This window comes from Monopterus albus, unplaced genomic scaffold (genome assembly GCF_001952655.1).
Source record: "Monopterus albus unplaced genomic scaffold, M_albus_1.0 scaffold72.1, whole genome shotgun sequence".
NCBI lineage: Eukaryota > Metazoa > Chordata > Actinopteri > Synbranchiformes > Synbranchidae > Monopterus > Monopterus albus.
The window spans coordinates 2,381,040-2,403,353 of NW_018127952.1; the positions used below are offsets into that span (position 1 = coordinate 2,381,040).

The 22,314-nt window shown below is 40.7% G+C and overlaps 1 protein-coding gene across 9 annotated transcripts in view; it reads left to right on the forward strand.

Annotated features, from left to right (window-relative positions):
• The first annotated feature begins 6 nt into the window (after window positions 1–6).
• The window catches only part of neo1a (neogenin 1a), a 71,502-nt gene continuing 49,194 nt past the window's right edge, over window positions 7–22,314 (forward strand). For all 9 annotated transcript variants that reach the window (XM_020605748.1, XM_020605754.1, XM_020605756.1 and 6 more), the window contains exons 1-3: window positions 7–258; window positions 1,565–1,715; window positions 12,766–12,902. In XM_020605748.1, coding sequence (XP_020461404.1) covers window positions 45–258; window positions 1,565–1,715; window positions 12,766–12,902 — 502 coding nt within the window. In that variant the 5' untranslated portion in view covers window positions 7–44. The remainder of the gene's footprint in view (window positions 259–1,564; window positions 1,716–12,765; window positions 12,903–22,314) is intronic.

Below are 22,314 nucleotides of genomic sequence, written 5' to 3' on the forward strand. Positions count from 1 at the left end.
GCCAGCCAACGCCAGCCACTGTGCATCTAAGGGACAGTCAGGTGATGGCCTGTGAAGTCAACTCGGATCTAGTGTCCTTCACTCGGTGGGAGAAAGATCGCCAGCCACTGGAGATGAGCACCAGGCTGGTCCAACTGCCCAGTGGAGCCTTGGCGATCAGCAATGCCTCGGAGGCTGACGCTGGCCTCTACCGTTGTCTGGTGGAAAATGTGGGTTCATCCAAGTCCAGCGACGAGGCCCAGCTCCAGATAGTGCCAGGTAATTTGAGGAACTGAAGTTGTGTAGATGTAGGTTTTTATAGTCACAAACAGGGATGATACTAGATAACTCCCACTGTTAATGTAATGAAAAAATGTATCCTCTTGCCCTCAGTCGTTACCTATTAATCAGACATTTCCACATTTCTGATTGCTGTGCAAATACGTTGGTGCTTCTATGTTATAGCAGAACCTCTTGTGTAGTAAACTAAAACAAAAAAATAATTCAGTGGATTATTTGATTGCAGAGGTACACTCTGGGTTGCTCACTACCACGAGTATGTGGAAATCTGCCTAACTGTAGGGAGAGATGGTTGAATGCCAAATGCAGTGGTAGAGCTGTTGTAGCAAAAGGGGGCTAAATTCCATTGTGGCGGTGTTTTGTCTCACCCATCTACAAGTTCTATTTACTGAGTTGTTAAGCGCCAGGCTCCTGGCAGCACGTAGAGGATATTAGAGATCATAAATCAGATCTCAACAAGACCGCAAACTGGGGGTGTTTATCTCTGCATGTGTAGTGGAGTGGCAAAAGGCTGGCTGGATGCATACAAAACTCAAAAGAACTCAAAGCTGTGGGAGAACAGGGAAAGGATTTTTGTGTGGATGATGCCAGATGTAGGAGGGTCAGAAGTACATTTGCAGTTATTTGGTTTCACCAACAAAGCAGCACGAGAATGAAGCAGCAATGGGTGTGTTTTGGAGGGATACATTAAAGTGAAAAGAATGAAAATCATTTCATGCATTTGTTTTGTTGTAATTAGGTAGCTTTTGAGAATGATGATCTAAGCTCAGCACAGAGGGTTTTAAACAAAGGTGGCTGTCTGCAGTTACTGTGTATGTGCTGGGGTCATACATGGTTTTTGCATGATGCTGCTCAGGCAGTTAACTGCAGCTAGAATTACGTAGGATCCCCTTGAACTCCTAAAGAGCGTAGACTTCAGCTGTCTCAGACATCAACATGGCCATTTTTCATCTGACCATTTCTTGGGTTGAGGGTTGTCAGGAACGACTGCTCGTCATACGTGCATTCTTTTGAAGTTTTTAAGACGGATGACATCTGTTAAGGATAATCACCTTTACTGACCAAGTATGTTACACACACAAGGAATTTGTTTCCGGTACAGAACCGAGGCAGCCATCTGCAGCACCAACTCACAGCGATAGCTCTAACCATCGGGGGCAACTTGGGGGTTCAGTGTCTTGCCCAAGGACACTTTGACATGTGGACTGCATAACATAGAAGACTGCTGCTCTGCTTCACTTACTCAGCCCAGCCTTAACCCAGACTATTTTTTCTCCCATCTAAGAAACTGGAGAAGAGAGGAAACTGGAGTTCCTGGTGCAGCCTGTGCCTGTGTCAAAAGTGAAGGGCACCAGCGTGCTGCTGCCTTGTGTGGTCACTGGTTACCCTGCGCCACACATCCACTGGATGTTTGGAGACAAACTGCTAGACGAAAGGTATGTGCATGAACTCTGGCTTTAAGTTGGATTCACAATACTTTTTTGATCCTCTTTTGTAATTGCTACACCGACTGAAGCTCATTCTAAAAATTTGTTGTACGTGTTACAATGACAATAAAGGATTATCTTGTATCTAAAGATGTTGTCTTGGGGCAAGTTTCTGCCCTTTTTCACGTAGCATCTGGTTTGCTATACTTTTTTCAAACTCAGCGCAGTCACCTTTACTCTGTAAAGTAAAAGTCTGTCATTATACACTGTTGTGTTCAGTGTGCCCTGGCTCTCACACATTGCACGCTTTTGAAAATCAACACAGACTGTGATGTTACTGCTCCTTTGCACCCAGTGCCTCCAAAAGCTAACCTGTCTGCCCTGGCGCCCGCTACCCAAGGTGTCAATGCAGTTCTGCCGGTGCTACCCAGAGAGTCCTAGGGGGCAGACCTGGACGTGCCAACAGAGTGACATCAGCTGGGGGACAGAGCTGCAGGCTTGCCAGTTGAGAGGAAGTTCACAAATTAAGAGCCAAGAGTGTGTCACTGAGCCTGTGCCTTCACTCCTCTGGCTCTCATTAGCTCAGTCACAGCAGTTCAGTTCCCTCAGAGGGAGTTACATGGGAAATGGGAAGTTTGATTCTCACCAATTAAGAATGCTCTTTGTTTACCTATCCCCTCTCTACCAGTCCTGTAGAATAATAACTTTGCAGCTTGTGAGGTCAACAGAAGATAGCTGAAATAGGGCTTATTCATCTAAATCCTGGCCAGAATGGGATTTCTGCCTTTAGTGAAATTAAATGTAAGGTGGTCATATTGGTAGCCACAAGGCTTCATTGTGGTCTGAGCTACAGTAGAATACCATTAAACTTTCCAGTTAATTCTTAGCACAGCACAACATCTTAACTTAAATAACTTTTAACACCCAAGGAATTGTCCATGAGCAAGTCTGACCTCCAATGGGAGCTTGCTAAAAAGCTACTTATTAATCTGCCTCGTATCAATTACAAAACACTATTCAGTGTGCATATCCACTCTGGATAGTATTTAGCAAGCATACTCTGAGCAAACTAGGGAAGTCTTAGTAGTATTGAAGTGGACCCCCATGTTCCTACCCTCAGAGAAGAAATAGATTGTGTGGTGAATACATTACACTGTTCTTTTGATTTAACTGTGACATTGACAATTAAAAAGAGTAGCAGTGGAACTTTCTTTTTTCTCCTTGGGAGTCTCGTGTCCCTTTCAGGCATTACATGAGAGATAGAAGAGCTGCTGTCAATTAAAATTGGCATGGCATACAGTGCAGGGGAGTTTGCAAAGAGTGTCTAATTGGTCTTTGGTGCACAGCACAAACAGGGCCTTGAAAGTGGCGATGACAGAGCTGTAGACATGAGAAGAAAGTTTATGAAGATATGTCAGAGCTAGCAGCTGAAGATGGTGATTCGCTGGCACTGAGGATTAGCTCATTGAGTCTCTGCTACTGCTGATTCAACTTGGTCATGTCTCTGTTTTTATTTCTTTGTCTCACTCTCTGTATTCACAATGGCATTAAAGTCAGTTTTATCCTCAGCTATGGATAATGAAGGTTATTCAAACGAAACCATGTATGGTAGCTTTAGAAATAGCGATTCCTGGGTGCCTAATTCTCCTCAGTAATTCTTAGCTGGTCCTTCCACTAGCTGACTGACTCCTCAGAAGCACTTTAGGACACTTATAAAGACAATGAATCATTCAAAGGTCTTTTTAAACTGTGCCATATAAAGGATTTCCGTCATAAGTCGCTTTTCTATAGCAAGTCTTTGAAGAGTCTCATTAGTATGTTATTCATGACCTGTCAGAAGACAGACATCGCTATTTCTTTTGTATCACTTGCCATGTAGGACCCTCTTTGATGCTTGTGATGACAGATGGGGACAAAGCCAAGACCTGCAATAGAAATGTGGAACAGGTGGTTGTCTACCTCTCAGTTGTTGAGAGTTTAAGTTCTCTTTGTTGAGTTACTGCCCTTCACTCTTTAAAGTCCTTTATTATGGAATCATATTACACAATGTTTTTGTCTTTTGAGATGGCCACTGTGTCAGATGTGGCAGTCACAGTCATAAATTCATGTTGTGGTTATTGCACATACCACATACCACAATGTCCAGGGTTTGTTGTCTGGCCAGGGGACTTTAGTTGCATGTCATACCCCTCTCTCTCTGCCATAGTTTCCTCTCTCTCTCTCTCTTTCTCTATCTGAACTGTCAATTCTCAGATAAAGGCAAGTAATGAACAAAAAATCTGGTTTTGGCAAAGTTTATGTTGGATGCAGGATCCTGAGCAGTCATATCTAGCAGCCTGTTATGCTGATGATAAGGAAGGATCTTTAAATTCTATTGTTCTGGGATTCATATCACACAGCAGACATTGCAGACTGACTTTACTTTTACACACACACACACACACACACATATATATCTATATATATATATATATAGATATACAAATATATATAAATACAATTCTATGAACGAAACTAAACCTGGAACCATTCCTGGTCTCTCAGCTGGGAAGGAACAGTCTTTCTTTTTCCCTTGAGTGTGGATTATCAGTATCTCATGATGCTATCGAATTGGCACAATGTTCATGACTTGAGGGTGATATTAACATGTTTATAAGTTCACTGATATGAAATAAAACAATATTGTTCTTTTGTTTTAGGCATGTTTTTTTGTTTTAGAGCGCGCCTGTTGTGGGTTAGCATTGCGGACACCTGTTGGAAAAGAAGACAAAAATACCCTGACATGCTGGTCTTTTGTCAACACTTTGTGAGGCGTCCCACGTAGTTGTGTTGATTGCCTTCCACTATAACACTTTATAGCCTTTACATTATAGGATACAGCTTTGTTCCTATGGCCCAGTGTTTGTCAGGTCAGACCATTATCAGGTTAATACAGTATAGATGGATATATTCCAAAGTTTTTCATAGAGTCTGAGATATTGCTCAGACTATCTACTATGATCTCTTGCGTGAACTTATTCAACTGAGATATCTGCACGCATTGTCTTTTGTTTTAATAAAAGATTGGCACTGAGGTATCTATACTATAACACTATTCTACTATAACAAGCTGTTCATGTATTCATCAGCATCCAGACCCAAGTCTCAAATTCATTTAGGCTTCGACCACATCTGTTGCCAAGGACACCAAGTTCACCATTTATTCTGATTAAGTTCAGCATCATCATGACAGAATATATAACACTTGAAGCTGTTCAGTGAACATGGTGAAAATAAATTCCCAGCATTTGTCCTGTGTGTCATCAATTATGTCCCCGGGTGCCAGCGTGCACAGAGAAACAGGACTGTGGATCCTGATGACAGTCATGAAGAGGACAGTCATCTTTTGTTCTTGGGAGTATCACTCTATCACCTAATAGAATTCCCCTGTAGTCAATAAAATGGATGAATTATGCATGTTGGCCAGCAACAGAGAATTGACAGAGCATGTAAATCAACCCCCTTCCAAAGCCTCCGAACCATCCATCAATCTCTCCTCCTTGTCTTCTCACCTTCATTTAAATATTATTGTGTTTATTGCATTTACTTGCACATGAAGAGTGAAGCATGGTGCGGGACATTTGTTTGCAGTTGGACTATTATTGGACTGCAGTGTAATCCTCTCTCACACATGTAACCTTATTCACTTGGCTGCTTTCTGGGTGAGAGGAGAAAATGAATACGCACACGGTGTACACGCATAAATGCATTATTTTAGTGAGCTACCATGGGATCCCGCAGTGAGATGAAGGAAATGAAAAATGGCTTTTTACCCAGTTGCCCATGAAAGAATATATGACTGTTTAACAAAAGGCCATACTGTAAATGTCATTTGATGAGGGTGTAGATCAAACTGCTAGTTTTACCTCTTAGTCTGAACTTATAATCCTTCTGGTTTCATCCCTGCTTGATTTGGCAGTAACTGGGGTTACCGGTGGGAACATACTGTACAGCAGAGGTAGGAGTAAATCACACATGTGCAAGTCACAAGCAAGTCAGGTCTCAAGCAAGTCTGAAGTTAATGGTGTGAGAATCAAGCAAATCAACTCCAGTCCCCAAGTCAAGCAAGTCACAAGTCAAGTCATAGAAAATTCTGATGATATGACAATGTTAGGGCAATATCACGTATTTAAGTGAAACATTCACAAACTACCTCTGATTATTAATTGTGCATTTCTGGACTATAAGCGAACTGTTGGTTTTTAAATAAAAAGGCATGTCTTTTATGGCTCTCACAAATTCTTCTCAATAAAATGTGTAATCAATTTGAAGTCAAGTCTAACTTCTTAAATTTAACTTTAGGTTTCTAGCTAACATTTGACCAGCCGATAAGTTAGCTAACATTAGCTGAAAAGACGCATTTGTGTTCTTTGCATATCGCTGTTCTCTTCTTACTACCATTTATCAACAACATACTCCTTGAATCTAAATGTTATTATTTATGGACTAGTCCCCTCCATCAGAACTGCATCATGCTACCAGTGCTGCCCTCTGCTGGATTGCCACGTTCTGGTAGTTTGCCAGATTTGCACACACTGCATTGGAAACCACCCAATTGTGTCTCAAAAGCAAAATGTAACTACTCAATATTTAGAAAAATGCAAATATTTAATAAAACAGTGAAGTAATTTCAAGTTATCTGTCTCAAGCCTAAGTCAAGTCTCAGGTCATGAACACCAAGAGAAAGTCGAGTAGAGTCTTTTACCAGTGTTAGTCGAGCAAGTCCTCATATTTGCGACTTAAGTCATGTTACTCAAGTTTCCCACCTGTACTGTTCAGTGTGTTTTAACACTGGTAATAGGGGTCACAGAGTTGTGTTTGACCACTGGTAGCGTCAAAAATGCCTATCACAAGTTTTTATCAAGAATGGGGTTAGATATTATGAAAATTCTCCAAATTAGAATGCTGCACCAATTCACTACAGAAATTTTTGCAGTAGCAATGAAGTGCAATTTAAGCCATCTTGAATAATGGTTTGAAGATTTTGATAACACTAGCAATGCTGCATTCACACAAAAAAGAATGGATTCTTCTTCTTGCAAATGCCATTTAACTTTTCATCTAAGCTAAGTGCAGTTACATTGTTAACATCCACTGGTCTCACAGATTTGTACAATTCTGTTTTTCTTTTCAAACCAATTCTACACGGCTCTGCTCTTCACATGTCATCTTCAAGCAGCACAGTGAAGCGCCAGTGCAACAAAGATGTCTGTCAGAGGTACAGCCTATCAATCCTAATGGTCTGTGATTTTCACTTGCTCCTTTCTTCAGACTGACTATTAATGAGATTAATGGAAAATGTCCACGTCATGCTAAACTCATCTGGTAATAGCAGCTAATAGTTTTTAGTGCAGCTTCAGGTGTCACTGGAAAGCATAGTTTCAGCTGACGAATGCAAGAGACCACAGACCACAGTGTCTTCTGCTGAGGTTATTGTTAAGGAGTAAAAATGGAGAATTGTACTTTCTTGTCATCCAAGGGTTATAATGTGAGTAAGGAAGTAAACTCCCTGGCTCATGTACAGTGTAAAGCAATCTGGTCCAACAGCTTTGTCACAAATTCTTCCTTTATGAAGCTAATAATGTTCCTTAGTTCACTGTTAGCTCTGTATTTATTACTAAGGTTGTAGTTAGCAACAGTGTTGTACTGGAATGCATTATACTAATATATGTTTCTACTACTCATGCGTTTGCAAATGGCAGCTAAAGCAATAGAAACATGCAGCCTAGTGCTAAACCCTGCTAAATAGACTGCTATAGGGATTTTTGTAGGCCAACCCAGAAGTTAGCATCACCTTGGTTCTCTCGACAAAAAAGGCAATACAATTTCACCCTAGGCTTGTGGATTATTGTGCAAAATAAGCAGTTTATGACACTTGCACATTTTATTCAGCAAAATAATCTTCACACCACTTCTATGATTTTTGTAGCTCAAATGTAATTGCCAGAACTAAAAAGCTATTGTTAGTCTATAAATAAACTATACCACAGCATGACTCTGTCAGCACCAGAGCTTCCAACTTGTAAACTGATTTAGTGCACTTACCCCTTCTACAGAATCCTAGCCAGTGATCATGGCTGTGTCAGTTAGAATAGTTTGCAAGAGCACAAGTTTAAAAATAAGGCTGTAAAGGCAGACTAGTGAGGAGACTAGTGATGACGATTGACATCCCAGAGAGTCTCTCTAATCTCATTTAACCACTTGTTAGCAGCTGCCTTTTTAAAGACATGTAAAAACATTAGTGGGGCATTTACAGGTAACAACCATTTGAATATAAGAAACTAGCTCTTCTGCTCTACGTTTCTCTCATTTAAATGGGATGATCTGAACCGTAGCCATTGGATCCAGTGTCCTGCTTTTTTCCTGATACACAGGGGGCCCATATGTTTGGAACTTTGCTCAGGAACTCGGATTTCTTCAACAATATTGAAATGATGGATGGCAGCAGCAGAGAGGGTTAAAGTAATGGAGTGGTTTTGTTACCATGTGGGGATGAATAAACAAGATGAGCAACATGGTTTCCTGGCAGTGGAGGATGGGAGGTCTCTTTTTATGGATACGCCGTAGTCTCCAGAAAAATCACAATTCTTCCTGGTCATAGTTAAATTTTTTTCAAATAAAATTTGAGGAAAAGGTATTCACTCTTGGCCAGTGGCTGAATCTATAGTCAGTGGAATTTTTGTTCATTCTAAATTCTAGAATAGGTTCCAAGAAAATTAGCCTATGCACATCTAAAGCCTACAGTACAGAACTGACGGTATGGGGCTTTTTTCATTGATAGCTGGGAACTGCATATTGTTTCTCAGAACATAAAACAGCCAACCTGCAGCACATTACTGTGGCTCTTGGCCAGACATTATGTGGATATATGTCCTATTGAAAAACTTTATATTCTGGTAGAGAACTGTAGTTTTGTAGACACTGCATAGGGCTCAGTGAGCTGAAGTGGCCTCAAGCACCCCGGAGGGCTCACCAAAGCCATCTAAAAGTATATTATGTGACTTATGGGCTGCAGGCTTCATTGCAATATACACTAATCAAACGATCGGTTTAGGCTTGGGGACCCTGGTAGAAAAAAGAAAATATAGTCAGGCATGCAAGATTGTTTGTCTCTAGGGCATAGGTATTGTTAAACCCCTTTTACTGAGGCACGTGCCCCAGTAAAATCACATGTTCAAGTTTTAACAAGCTCCTATATTTGGCAGTGGATTAATTTAGATCGATAATAACAGGAAAATAGTTGATGTGTTCTAATCCAGAATGCCAAAGTAAAATACAAGCTGAGGTGCAGTGGTCAGGGGTCATACACCTTGGTGCACACACAAACACTGACATATGACACCCATGATGTACAGTGTAGCTCTGCACTGCAGCGCACGTGCACCAATTCATGTAATGCAATTTGTCTATGGAAAGGGCTCTGTGTGATGGAGACAAAGTTAAGTTTTTGAACAATACCGATGATCTCAGACATCACTGCCTCATGTAGATGGACATAAGAATATGATAACTTTGGACTGTTCATTTAGAATTTAAGGAATATAACATAATACTTAATGCTCTTGTCACACAGGCCAATTGATGTTTGTTTTATGCACATTTAATAAACAAACCTTAGGCAGCAAGGGAAAGTGTGGAGAAAGCTGTCTGTGTCAGGTGTGTGACCACCAGCCATCCACCGTACAATACAGCTTTGAAGTAGTTGGAGCATTGGTATATTTTAGGGGCTTATGAGTTACAAAAAATGATTATACATATACTTCACTTTGAACCTCAACATCCTGAATAGCACAATAGTTGGTATTCTGGGTTCATGGTTGGTAGGAGGAAAGTAGCGAGTCAAGAGAAATTTAACCTGAACAGGAGTAGAGAGACCAAACCAAGAAAAGTTTTGAGATTGCCAATCTATCCTTTAACAATGAATCCCCTTTTTTGGTGTGACAGGTGTGATTCCACCTGCCTCCCACTTGTACTGCAGATATCATGACCCATGCCAACTGCTGTCACAACACCACTGATTGCTCTGTGACAGCACTCGGCACTGCCTGCACCAACACACACATACCCACAGTTCTTCAGTGATCTGCAGCTTCGCCTCGCCCAGGTACCGACCTTGCCACCGGTCTGTGTTACAGAAGGCTGTGTCACCGCTCACACATACCAAATGTGTTCCTTCACCCCCAGTCTGTCTCTGAAGTCGATGTGGCTGCCACTGCCTTCAAAGCTGAATGGCTGAAGAGGGGACAAGAAGGCGTTAGAAACCTTTACATGTTGACATGACACTCTCCAAACCGTTTCGAGACCAGTTACACACTAGAGACAAACAGAGGGAACATCCTGTTGTTGTTCTTTTAGAAGCACCGAGATGGTGTGTTTACTGTAGGTGTTAGGATATAAAAGAAGTTAAACTAGATATTTTTTTTAACATCTGAGTGGTTCACAAATTTTAGCAGAATATATCAGTCTTAACAGTATATGTCATAGCACACACCACAGCAGAAACAATGTGTAAGTTGTAGCTGTTGAAGTGAAATTAGACGCAAAAGCTGAGTGCATAAGACCAATTAGCATCATCGCACCTAGTCTGTCTGACACATTTATCCCGTAATCTTCACTCTGCTTGTACGGTATGTGTGTACGCACACGTGCATCTGCTGTTTAGTAACAAGATAAAAATTGACAGTGGAAATAGCGAGCTAGTTTAACAGCTCTTTGTAAGTGAATACAGATAAATGCAGTTTTAATTAGCAGCATCTCACACCAAAGACCTGCAGCTAATGTACAGTGTGTCATATCCTTAGAGTAGGCACTGTCTTAATTTAAAATGACCACAAGTGGAGAGAGCTCCCTCACAGTAGAGCAAGGTGTCTTCAAGCCAATTTTCTTTGTCTCCCTCATGGCCTGTACACCGTAACACATCCCCTGTTCCACAGAGAATTTTCACTACTGCAGTGGAAGCTAAGATTGACTTGCTCTAAACAGACTGAGAAATTGCCTGGCGGGTTGATATGTATTGCATGTTCCTTTTTCAAGTACAAGAGGAAGCTGTCAGAGGCTTTTATGGTGCATGCAGTGAGTCTGTATACTGCAGTCATCCCAGTGAGACAAACCGAAGGAATGCCTGGCACAGTGAACTCAGGGGCATCTTTCAGAGGAATTTTTTTCATTCAGCGGGGATGTGACATGCAGAGCCTCCCAGCACTACTCTGTAATGTGCACATGAATTAATCAATGTACAACAAGATATTTGGCATTTTCAGTGGTTTTGTGTTATGTTCTGCTGTCTCAGAACCAAAAGAAAAAGTCAGCAGCCTTTTTTACACTACGATATCCTTTTCCTACCTTGAAGACTCAAGCCATTGAAGCCAGAGTGCTGTTTAAAACACCTTTCAGACTCACATAGAGACCTGGGATTAACATGTCAGTCTGAACAGGTCATCAAGGCTCTTCTAACCTGACTTCATGATTTGGCTTAAATCTTTGACCAGTTAATTTTCTAATCCCTATCAAATTTTTAAGACACTAAATTACTTACAGAACACAGTATATGTTATAGGACAGCGGGTCTAATGTAACCTGGAACTGCTAGTCAGAGATGCCATTTTGGTGACAGCAGGTCGAGTGCCACACAGATGCTCCTCACCGGCACAGACAGATGGGCAGATGGTTTTAGAGGCCAGTGCTTCCAAAACCCAAGACAACTCAGGGAGAAATAGTGCCACAGTGCACTCTTTACCTCTGCATGTGTTCCCGCTCCTCTGTGCAAACACCATTATGCATCTTTCTTGCTGTGACCCTCTTTGGACTTTTATCTTCTTCAGCTGACCCGCTGCTCCAACTTGTCTCCCTGCCTCTGTGTTTCTCTTTTTCTAAATGCAGAGTTCTCTCTGTAAGTGGTCAAGGTCGCTTTTATTGACCTTGACCTTGAAGTAATTGATTTCTGTTTTCTATCCAGTGCTCTTGCAGTTGTTGAATCAAGAGAGATCTTGGCCACAGACTGCTTCCCTATTGGGAAAATCAAAGTTGGGACTATTTATGTGGAGGGGAATTGTTTAGAATGATAAATATTGGTGTGAAATGCCTGATGAAAAGGAAGTTACACTTGATATTCAGTTTTTGGTATCTCCTGTGTTGTATATAAATATCTACATATGTTACATAAATGTTTCACATTCACTTTGAGCATCCCTGTGAATAGTTCTTGGAGCCCTTTTCAGAAAAGGAAAATACTCTGAGAACATGTTTACTGGTTTTTAGTGTCTTCAGGACCTTTGTGGTAACAGATTTTGCTTTAGATATCAATATTGAAAGAATAGAAACAGATGTTCCTGAGGTCAGAGTCACTTCTTCTTGATTTTAGATTACTGTATTGTTATTCTTTAGCTGCATGCCATTCCAAGTAATTAACATCTGATGAAAGAAAATAAAAACATTAGTTAAGGAGATGCAACAAATGTGGCAGTGACACTGTACAAACTAAAGGCCCATACACATAAAACATGACATCATCTCCTATATAAATGAAAATTACACTGGGTTCCACTCAAGAAGGCTCAGAAAATGTCAGCTGTTATGTTACATGTTAAATGTTATTCCTACAGTATCTGGTTCTAATTATATTACTAGATCTCCAGATCCAGGCTGGTTAGAATTTATGATTGCTGGGGAAAAAGTGTTATTTATTCAGAGAGATGGTAAAACAAGTGACAGAGCAAAAGAAGCAACAAAGAGATGTAGAGCCAGCCATCTGAAGGAGTGGGAGAGAAATATGTTTCTGGGAAATTGCTGAAATAACAATTAAAAAACCTGAGGTTTACCTTTAACTCTCTCCAGATGCTGCTATAGAGTTAGCAGCTTGAGCTCACCAGTTTTGGATATGGACAGTATCGCATATAGCAAAGCCTCAAATAAAGGTCATAAATGTTGTTTAATAAAAATGATTCAGGACAGACTTGTTCACATTCATATCTAACAAATATTTTTTCTTCCTTTCCACAACTTTGTTTCTTTCTATGTCCAGTGAGAGTCGTGTGGAGTTTCTGGGAGGAGGCAGTCTCCAGATCTCTAATCTCTCAGAGGGCGATGCTGGCGTCTACACCTGCATGGCAGAAAACTCTAACGCCACCGTTGAAGCCCAGGCCCAACTCACAATACAAGGTACCCTTATCTCAGATGTACAAGTTATAAATGATGTGTTTTCATTTAAGCTGTGCTTGCCTCTGTCAATACTGTAATAAAAGCAAAAATCAAGTGTAGGAAGTCAGTAAAGTAGATCACGTTACAGGTTTACCTATGATTGTAACTCAAAGTAAACATTTTAACCTATCCAGTAAATTATAAACTACACTGCTGGCCCACTGGTTCAGGGTCCAGTAATTATGTTCATCACGCTGCTTACTGTTTATAGCACAAGTGGATCTGACCATATTTCAGTTTCTCTAATAATATTGATCCCTTTGAGTAACTGGTTTGTGGCAACATCAAACTATTTCAGATCTCCTCTAGTTATTCACACTATGTAAATAGTCTGATTTAAATCATTGGATTGGATCTCCTGTGAGACTTACGCATGATCACAGATATGTAGTTGTATGATTTTCCCAGGTGATGCAAGTCAACAGGATTTGGTGTGAAATAACTTTAGAATGGAGAAACAGCCTGAGGCTCATTCATTGCATCTCACACAAAGCCACATCATTCTGTGACTCCATTCCTTTCTTCCCAAACCCCTTCATCTCTTCATCACCCCGCCACCACCCTTTCATCATTCCCCATCACTCACTGTGATTAAAGGAGACAGTAATGGAAAACTGGATCAGGTCACAAGAGGACATCTTGACTTCACTGGTTTTCCATCTTCAAGTCTGTCTGCCAAAAATCTCTCTGACATACTTCATGTCTCCAACCCACCCTCCACCTCCAGTTTGACCAGTGCACAGGATTGATCTGCACTCCTGAAATATTGGTGAAAGACATAGGTCATTGTAATACAATAAAATGGTTTAGCTCCCATGCTGTAGACCCGTGTTGCTAATTGCATTTGCTTCTTCCTGATTCATGAAGAAATCAGATTTTGCCATTGATTGGCTCTCTTGACAACAGAAGTGACACTTGAAAGGTCAATTGATTCCCTGAAGAAGTACTGTAGTTGCGCTTGTAAAAGACACTCATAGAAATCAATGTGGTATGAATCTATACTAACAACAAAACCATTTTCTCTACGACTGACTCCTTTAAAAACACCTCAGGGTCTCTTTTGCTGCTGTAATATGGAGAAACTGTTTACAGCTAGTGGCTTTTCATAAACAGTGGGCGGTTTAAGCTTAGAGAAAGATGCAGAGAGCCAGCTCTGGATTTGATATGGTAAAACACTGTCAGGTTATGCCTGGAGATAACCTGAGGGACTGTGATGCTGCTGGTCTTATCTGTGGAAGGAGAGATTCAGCAGGTGTGCACACAAACACAATCACACAACCCTGCATACTGATGCCACGCAAGGTCAGTTATGCACTTAGTCTATACACCTGTGAGCATTCACTAGCAAGTGTGTTTATTCACTTGTGCATGGCTTTCAGATTAAAATATTGAATCAGACTTTACAAACATACAATCTGTTTGATGGAAAGTACCAAGAGATTACATGCTCCTAAAGGAAAAGACTGGTGATATTCTATATTCCTGTTATTGTCAATAAACTGCGTAGCCAAGGCTGGATATAGCGTACTCCTTTGTGCCACTGAGCTTTATTGTTGTCCAAAACCTAATGTGATGGTGGGTGGTGGCATCATATGGAGCAGGACAACAACACTTGTGAGAGTCCTGCAAAAAATGAAAATACAAATCAATTAATGAGGCAAAAGTTTATCTAAAATGCCTGCCACTTTGAAATATCAATTTTATTTATGTATATATTCTCTTTACTCTTATTTAAGCAGTGTAGTTGACTAAGAGCACATTCTTATTTACTCTTATCTTAATGATTCTGCCAATCATAATCAGTGAGGTCCCTGATGAATGAGGTGATGTGCAGATTCCTGCTCTTTATTTCACCTGGAACTGGGATTTGCACTTGGAATTTTCAGCATTTACCCTGACAAGGACCTGTACATACAAAAAACAGTCTTAAGTCAACTATGACCACTATTACAGATGATTCTGCATATTGTGATTACCCTTTGTTAGGTTCACTCTTGGTTCAGTCCTGGAGAAGTTTGTGGAGGTGAAGGCACATCCCTGTTGACAAAGTACAATATTTTTCTCTGAAATCTAGTGAAGCTGAAGTATGAAGTAGCAGAAAATGAAAATGCTCAAGTATACAAAATTGTACTTAAGGACAGTACTTGAGTAAATGTACTTAGTTACTTTCCACCTGCTGATAGCTTAACAGTGAATTGTACTGATCAGGAGTTATAGCACCATTAATGCATTAAATCATTAATTTTTTTAAGCCCTGAGAATTTACACTGAGCATGTACCTACTGTACAGCACATTTAGAGGAAACTTCCAGCAAAGACCAGGACAGAAAAGTGATGGTGTGAGTTGCTTTCAGATTCTCTGTAAGATTTCACCAGGGCAGAGCTCAGTAGCAAACACTAAAGGGTTTGTGGCTCAGTTGGCCATACTATCAAAGCAGTTAAATGTTTCTGTGTTGACTATGGACCAAACAACTGAACAAACAAGAATATATAAACAGCTTCACAAGGGATAACTCCAGTGGCTGTCAAAAACAAGCAATAGGTATTCAATAGTAGTGTGTGTCATACACTGTATCGGTGGTGAATACAACCAAAGTGCCAGAGGGATGACAGATTAAAACCATTATGTGTGCAGACAAAACCACAACCTGGCATTGTAGCAAAGCGAAAGGAGAGGCTGGTCTTTTAGTACATTGGCACTCAGGTAGTGTTGAACGGTGTCAGGCTCAGAACAGTAGTGTTAACACTAACAGCAGTGCTTAGCTCACCCTTCCATTCATATCATATCACAGCCACATGCTTGCTTGTTTGTGTGTGTGCGCTTTTCAGTGTGAGTTTGCTGTGGCATCCCACCCTGTGTTAGAGCTAGCAAGAGGATAAATGAGGCCAGAGGAGGCGGTAACGTTTGACTGGTGGTACCACCCAGACCTTGACTCTGTGTGCGTGTTTGCAAGACAGAAATAGTTTCTCCACAAACATGTATATTTCCAGTTCTGTGGGGCTCTAAGGCAGTGGCCCTCGTCTATCACAGCCTCATGCTGTCATGTCATCAGCTTAATTTATCTTTCCATGCGCTGCGCTCACGTGCAGGAAATCCCAGCCCCCTGTAAAGGTTTCATGTATTTCCTATGGGTTGTAAACTCTATATTTATAACCACAGTCAGCAGGTGTGTTTTAATCTTGTTATAGAAATGGACATATAGATACAATATCTCTATAGATATACTACATTTAAGCCAGCAGTTCCACCTTCTTTACTTTTTTCTAGTAAGAAATGGGTTTTTATAAGATTAACCCAGTGAAGTATTTTCACATACACATATTTTGTGCAGCTCAGATTGTTCCACCACCATGTAGAAAAAACAGGTGAATGCAGTTTAACAAAAGCCAACAAATGTGCTGCATCTATCAACATATCAGTTGAAATACTGTAGCTGGGCTCAAAGTTTTTTCAAGCTAGCAACATGAATAGTTTGCTGTAAATGCGTAGAAGAAAATGATGGATTTCATCAGATCTGGTGGCTATTGCAGTCTGTTTATACTTTGGCACACTATCTTCCTGCCCTCCCTTCAGTGTCACAGAATTTGGCTGAGATAACAAGAAACTTTCCATTTAGCTATTAAAAGAATCTGATCAGGAGCGGCACCCACAGGCACACACCTTTTCCCTTTTTTATGTGGAATGTTATCTCACCCAGTGGGGTGAGAGTAGTGTCACTCCTCAGAAAAACTGTTACTCTGGCAATGGGTTTTGTGATGTTCTTTGTGCTGTAGAAGATGCTCATTATTACAGGCATTGTTTGTAATCTCAGGGAAATGTTGCATCCATATGTAACCCTTTAAGTAAAAATGTTTTTACATATTTTTGTTTACAATACCTGAAACATACGTATGTATATATCTTAAACTGGCATTGCCCCTTTTTTAGTGTGGAAGTAACTGGTAGCTTGCAAAGTTACATTTTCAAAGTAGCTCCCCAACACTGTCCACATGACCCCTTAAGTAGATTTCCATTATTACAGATAAAATAGGACCAGTATTTTTACCAATCCAATACTGCATCTCTCTGACCCAATATGTTTCATGTTTGGCCTGGATGAAGAGTTAAACTGTTAGTTGTGTGAAGATTAGGGTGTGTAGTTTGTCAAAGCTCCAATTGCCCTTAGGTTAAGCCCAAGAGCTGCTGTTTAATTTTGAGAAGCTGACTGGACAGTGGCCAAGTTTGCAAAGTAGTAGTGTCATTCATATCAGGATCCTTTAGCTTCAACAGTCTTCCACAAGGCTTTAATATACGAGGCTGTATTCAAAATGCTTGGGAATATTTGTCTAAAAGTCACTTATTCTGATATATTCTAACAAACCATAAATATGGCAAGTCTTAAATCAGTTTTCTTCAGGTTTGTTATTTTAATCCTTCATCATTTTTATCATTACCAACAGGTGGAGGCTGGACTGGTTTTTCCTCTCAGTATGTCTCTATTCATTTTACTCCTGGCTACCGCTGAAGCTTCAAGTAAAGTAATCTGCCTACAATCCCTTCAGGAATCCAGTGGGGTTTTGTTTTAACAAGCTCACAGCAAGATGCACACATGACCTTTTTGTGACTGTCTTTTGGTAGTTCACTGGAGTCAGTGTAAGTCTGCATTAAAGCTTCTTTGACTAAGCTACAGACTAGAGACATAATACTGGCCTCAAAGAACTGGCATCTTAGCTCATTCAGCTATTCCACTTCCTTTTTTAATTTTTTCACCCTCTTGTGTGTATCTGCAGTTTCTTGTTGTCTTTCATTAGAGAGTGGGATTTATATTCCAGTAAACTCAGCCTTGGCATCTGTGATGTCATGCATACACGTCTGTGAAGGGGCATATGAGTGATCAATCACTCATTGAAATTTTTTTTTGTCATTTACTGGAGCAGAAAACCTTAAAAACATTGCAGAGTGTGATATGCTAAGACACCTGGCAATCAAGAAAACCTCTTTACTCCCTTATAGGTACCATGTGCAATTTCATCATTTACAAAAACAATTTTATTAATATTTGGCATTTATCAGTTCAGGATTCGAATTTTTATAAATAAAGCTTACTGTATACATAATGGGACTTTTCATATTTAATATTACGGTGCATAATATTTTTAAGATGTAGTTATTTGCAGGGCCTTTTTGTTGAAGCCTGAATTCCTTTGACCATTTGCACTGTTTACAGTTAATTCCTTCCATTTTAACTACCCTCTGCACTTGGCAGAAATTGTAAACTCGTCACCCCCATGCTTATGGCATTTGTGTGCATTGTAGTGCATGAGCTTTCAGTACTGGGCTATGCAAAGAATACCGGAGCATTCTGATCACAATATTGTTTTACAGCATTACTAGTGGTTAAAAACACCACCAGTTTCTATTGCTGGATTTCCACTATCAGAACCTAATGATCAGGTTTTTCCATTATAGAAACCTACCGAAATGTGTCACAACGAGTAACACTCATCATAGGTTCTGTGTTTTTTTCCACTACACTCGACCTGTTTGAAGGACCACTTTGGGAGCTAAATTTCAGCACCCCTTTAGGAGGTAGTACTAAAATCACGTACCAGGAATACGGGGTGCATGTGCGCAGAGCAGTCGCCAGTGACTGGCTAAATGTCTGCATCTTCAAACCTTAAGCATTAGCATTAGAACCACACAGTTGACTCTGTGTGTAAGAGAGGAGAAGCCCCTCTCTCCTCTAAACAGACACCGACAGCGAGAAAATACATTGGAAAAATAAACCAGGATGGTCCGTGTCAACCCTGAAGGCTATGCTTGGTGATGGTTAAGGAAACTGCAAGGTATACCACTCATTATGTTCCCATAGTGGACATGCAGCAGTATTTCCCATAACCATCACCAAGAATATCCTCCGGGGAGGTAGGAGGGGCTGCTCCTCTTTCACACACAGTCAGCTGTGCTTGTAATGCTAATGCTTGAGGTGTGAATACGTGAACACTTAAGTAATGTGAACAGCTTTCTTGAGGTCATTCCACAGCATCTCTATTGGGTTAAGATCTGGGCTCATTTCCTGCTGCATCATCCAGCTTGCTCTGTGCTTCAGCTTGTCACTCTGACATTATCCTGTAGCATACCTTGATAAACTTGGGAATTAATTTTCCTCTCCACAATGGCAAGTAGTTCAAGTCCAGAGGCAGCAAAGCAGCCCCAACTCATGATGCTCCCTCCACTGTACTTCACTGTTGTGATAATGTTTTCATGTAGGTGTACAGTTCTCTTTTCACACCATATGTTGTGCTGTGTGTTCAGCATAAATTTCCATTGCTATGCAGATGATACTCAGTTTTATTTATCTATGAATCCACATGAATCAGATCGATTGGTCAAACTTTAGGCTTGTCTTAAAGACATAAACTTAGTTATGCTGCTATAGGCCTAGATTGCTGGGGTCCCCCATGATGCTCTGGGCTCCTCTCCTCTCTTATCCATGTATCTATTTGCCACCATTACACGTCACTCACTGTAGCCTTCCCCACTGTAATGGAAACAAACACAGAACCTGTAACGAGCATTACTTGGCACAACACTTTTTTCCTATAATGGAAAAGGCCCTTAAGTTGTACTTGTAATAAGCCACATTTTTGTGAGAAAGAAGTTGGATATTTTCACAATAACTTTGGTGCTGTTGATGGACAGCTGGTATCTAGTAGCACTTGTTAAGGCACTTTTTCTCTGGCCACAGAATTAAGAACACAAGCAGTACTATATAGAATTTAACAGACCAAATTTATTTCTGTTCTGCTGTTCTTTTATTGAACTTTTTATCTCTGTTCTGCTGTTCTGATAATGTTTTAATGCAGGGCTATGTCCCTGCTGATCATCAATTTCAACTAGTCACATTTTGATTTTTACTTCTCTGTTGCCACAAAATCCTTCTTTGTGCATCTTGTTGCAAATGTGGCTAAGTTTACCTTGCATATGCATGATTCATGCTACAACAGCCAATTAAACAATGAGATGTCGAGTCCCGCAGTTTTATTGGTATATTTAAGTGTTTGTACTCGTTGCTCAGTCCAATAGGTTCCAAATGTCTGAACTCCATTTAGAGAAATGGTGCATGGAGAGAGAGAAAGTGAAGCTGGAGATGGAGAGAGAGAGACCAGTAGATTAAGAGATGGGGGTAAAATACTGAGACTGAGTGTTGAAGCTGAGGGAGAGAGAGACAAAGAGAGTCGCAGAGTACCAGTCACCATCAAAATCTTTCTCCAGCAACCTTCACTAGGGAGCTCTGCACACACACACACACACACACGCACACACATACTGACAGAATGACACTGGAATGTGTTGCATAAATCCATATGAATACAATGAACACGCACAGATATGGGGCAGCATGAATGTACAGAAACATATGTTTGCATACATAAAGACGAATTTAGGCACACACTGTATTCTGCAAACAGTCCGCCCATACACATATTGCCTGCAGAAGTAAACACAATCATGCACAGCATATAGCACCAGTAATAATGGAACAAAACAAGTATCCAGACATGTTTAAAATTATTCATGTGCATCCCTGGCTCAGCCATCCATCCACACGTGTATGCACACACAAACACATACACACACACTTAGACTCATTGGTGTCTTAACATCGTGTCCCTGACACACTAAAGTAAACCAAGGATTCCACCTGCTTCTGTTGCACAGCTACTATTCAAATATCCAGGGGACACCACACTGTGAAACACATTATTCACAGCTCACACACACACACCCCTGCAGGGAACACCGGTGTACACACATACACACACACAGACAGGGACATACACAAGCACACAAATGCATACAGAGCAGGGTGATGGCTGTCTTAACAATCCTACAGTGATCCAGTCTACAAAAATTACCCCTCTCATTTCCATCCTTGCCCCAGTAGCTCACGGGGAACTGACATTCATTAAGCAAGGTGAGGGAAGGTTTCAATATTCTGCTGCACTTTCCATTTTTTTTCATGTTTGACCTGTTCTGCTGCATTGTGTGGTTGGAAAAGAGGCATTTGGAAGCCACAAGGGGAAAAGCAAGATGCTGCTCAGTAGGCTGGAGGGAAACTACACACCGGGATACTCCTTCACTATTAAATATGTTTAATTTGTAAAGGTTAGAGAATTGTGTTTTCTACTGTAAGTCTTCAGTTGATGATTTACTTCCAAGAATACATTTAGACAATTTGAGTGACATGCATGGATTTGTAGTTTTTAAAAAACTGAACATGTGGACTTATAAACAGCTATGAAGGCCAGTAGATGAGAACAGTGAACTGTGGGTCATGCTTATGATGTACAACCCCAAGCTAAAGTACAGGTCCTTATTTTGATTGCATAATAATTTACATGATGAGAGTAGAGCAAGAGTCTATTTACATGGTTGCATACACTGATAATTCTCAGTAATTATCCTGTTTACCTGACTATCCAGAAGGGGATGTGGAAATATATTTTTATTACATTTAGCAAAGCAGAGACCAGCCACAATCCTGCAATATCACTTAAAAATGCATTTTAAAGATTAAAAACACTGCCTTTCTAGACAAGCTGAAGATACACACAGCAAGTGCCACTGAGTTTTTCTGCACAGCTTCTTGCTGTAATGAGGCTTTTATCAGAGAATTGTGTTCACAGTGGATTGTTCCTTTAGCGGTTTTTAATTACAAAGAGCTATAATTGGGGAATCTTAATTATCTTGCTGTTGTCAGGATGAAGGCTAATTTCTTAACTAGCAATTTTAGCCACAGCTACATTGACTAGGTGAGGAGGACTTAGACTTAGAGGACCACACAACCTGCTTCTCTGCTGAAGAAAGCCAGCAATGATCGTTTTCCACCCCGCTGCCACTAATATCCAATCAACCCATGTGAATAGCCACAAAATAGATTCTAATAACAAGCTATCACAGAGCCCAGGAGGCTGATGGCAAAGCCTGACACCAGGCGACACACTAACAATGCAGCATTTAAACTGCGGTCAGCCAGGTCACTGCTTATCAGAAAATGCACAGAGGGAGCAAAGGCAGTTGTGCACAGAAATACACACGTGCATACGCACATGCACAGTCTGTCTTACTCTGTCTCTCCACACAACATGTACAGTCCAATTATAGAGAAGGGAAGAGGCCTGGGCCCTGCACTGCCAGTGACCTTGTTCCAGGACAGATTGATGAAGCGCTCTATCGCCCAGCAGATCAAATAACTCCTTTCTGGCCCTCATTACCAGAACTAGGAAGGATCTGCAAGTGCTCAACTTGCCTACTGTGCAGTGGTGTAGCAGTCTAATGTGCCATCCTGGTTCTGGTTTTCATCCAGTTACTTAGTTCTTTTACTAAAAT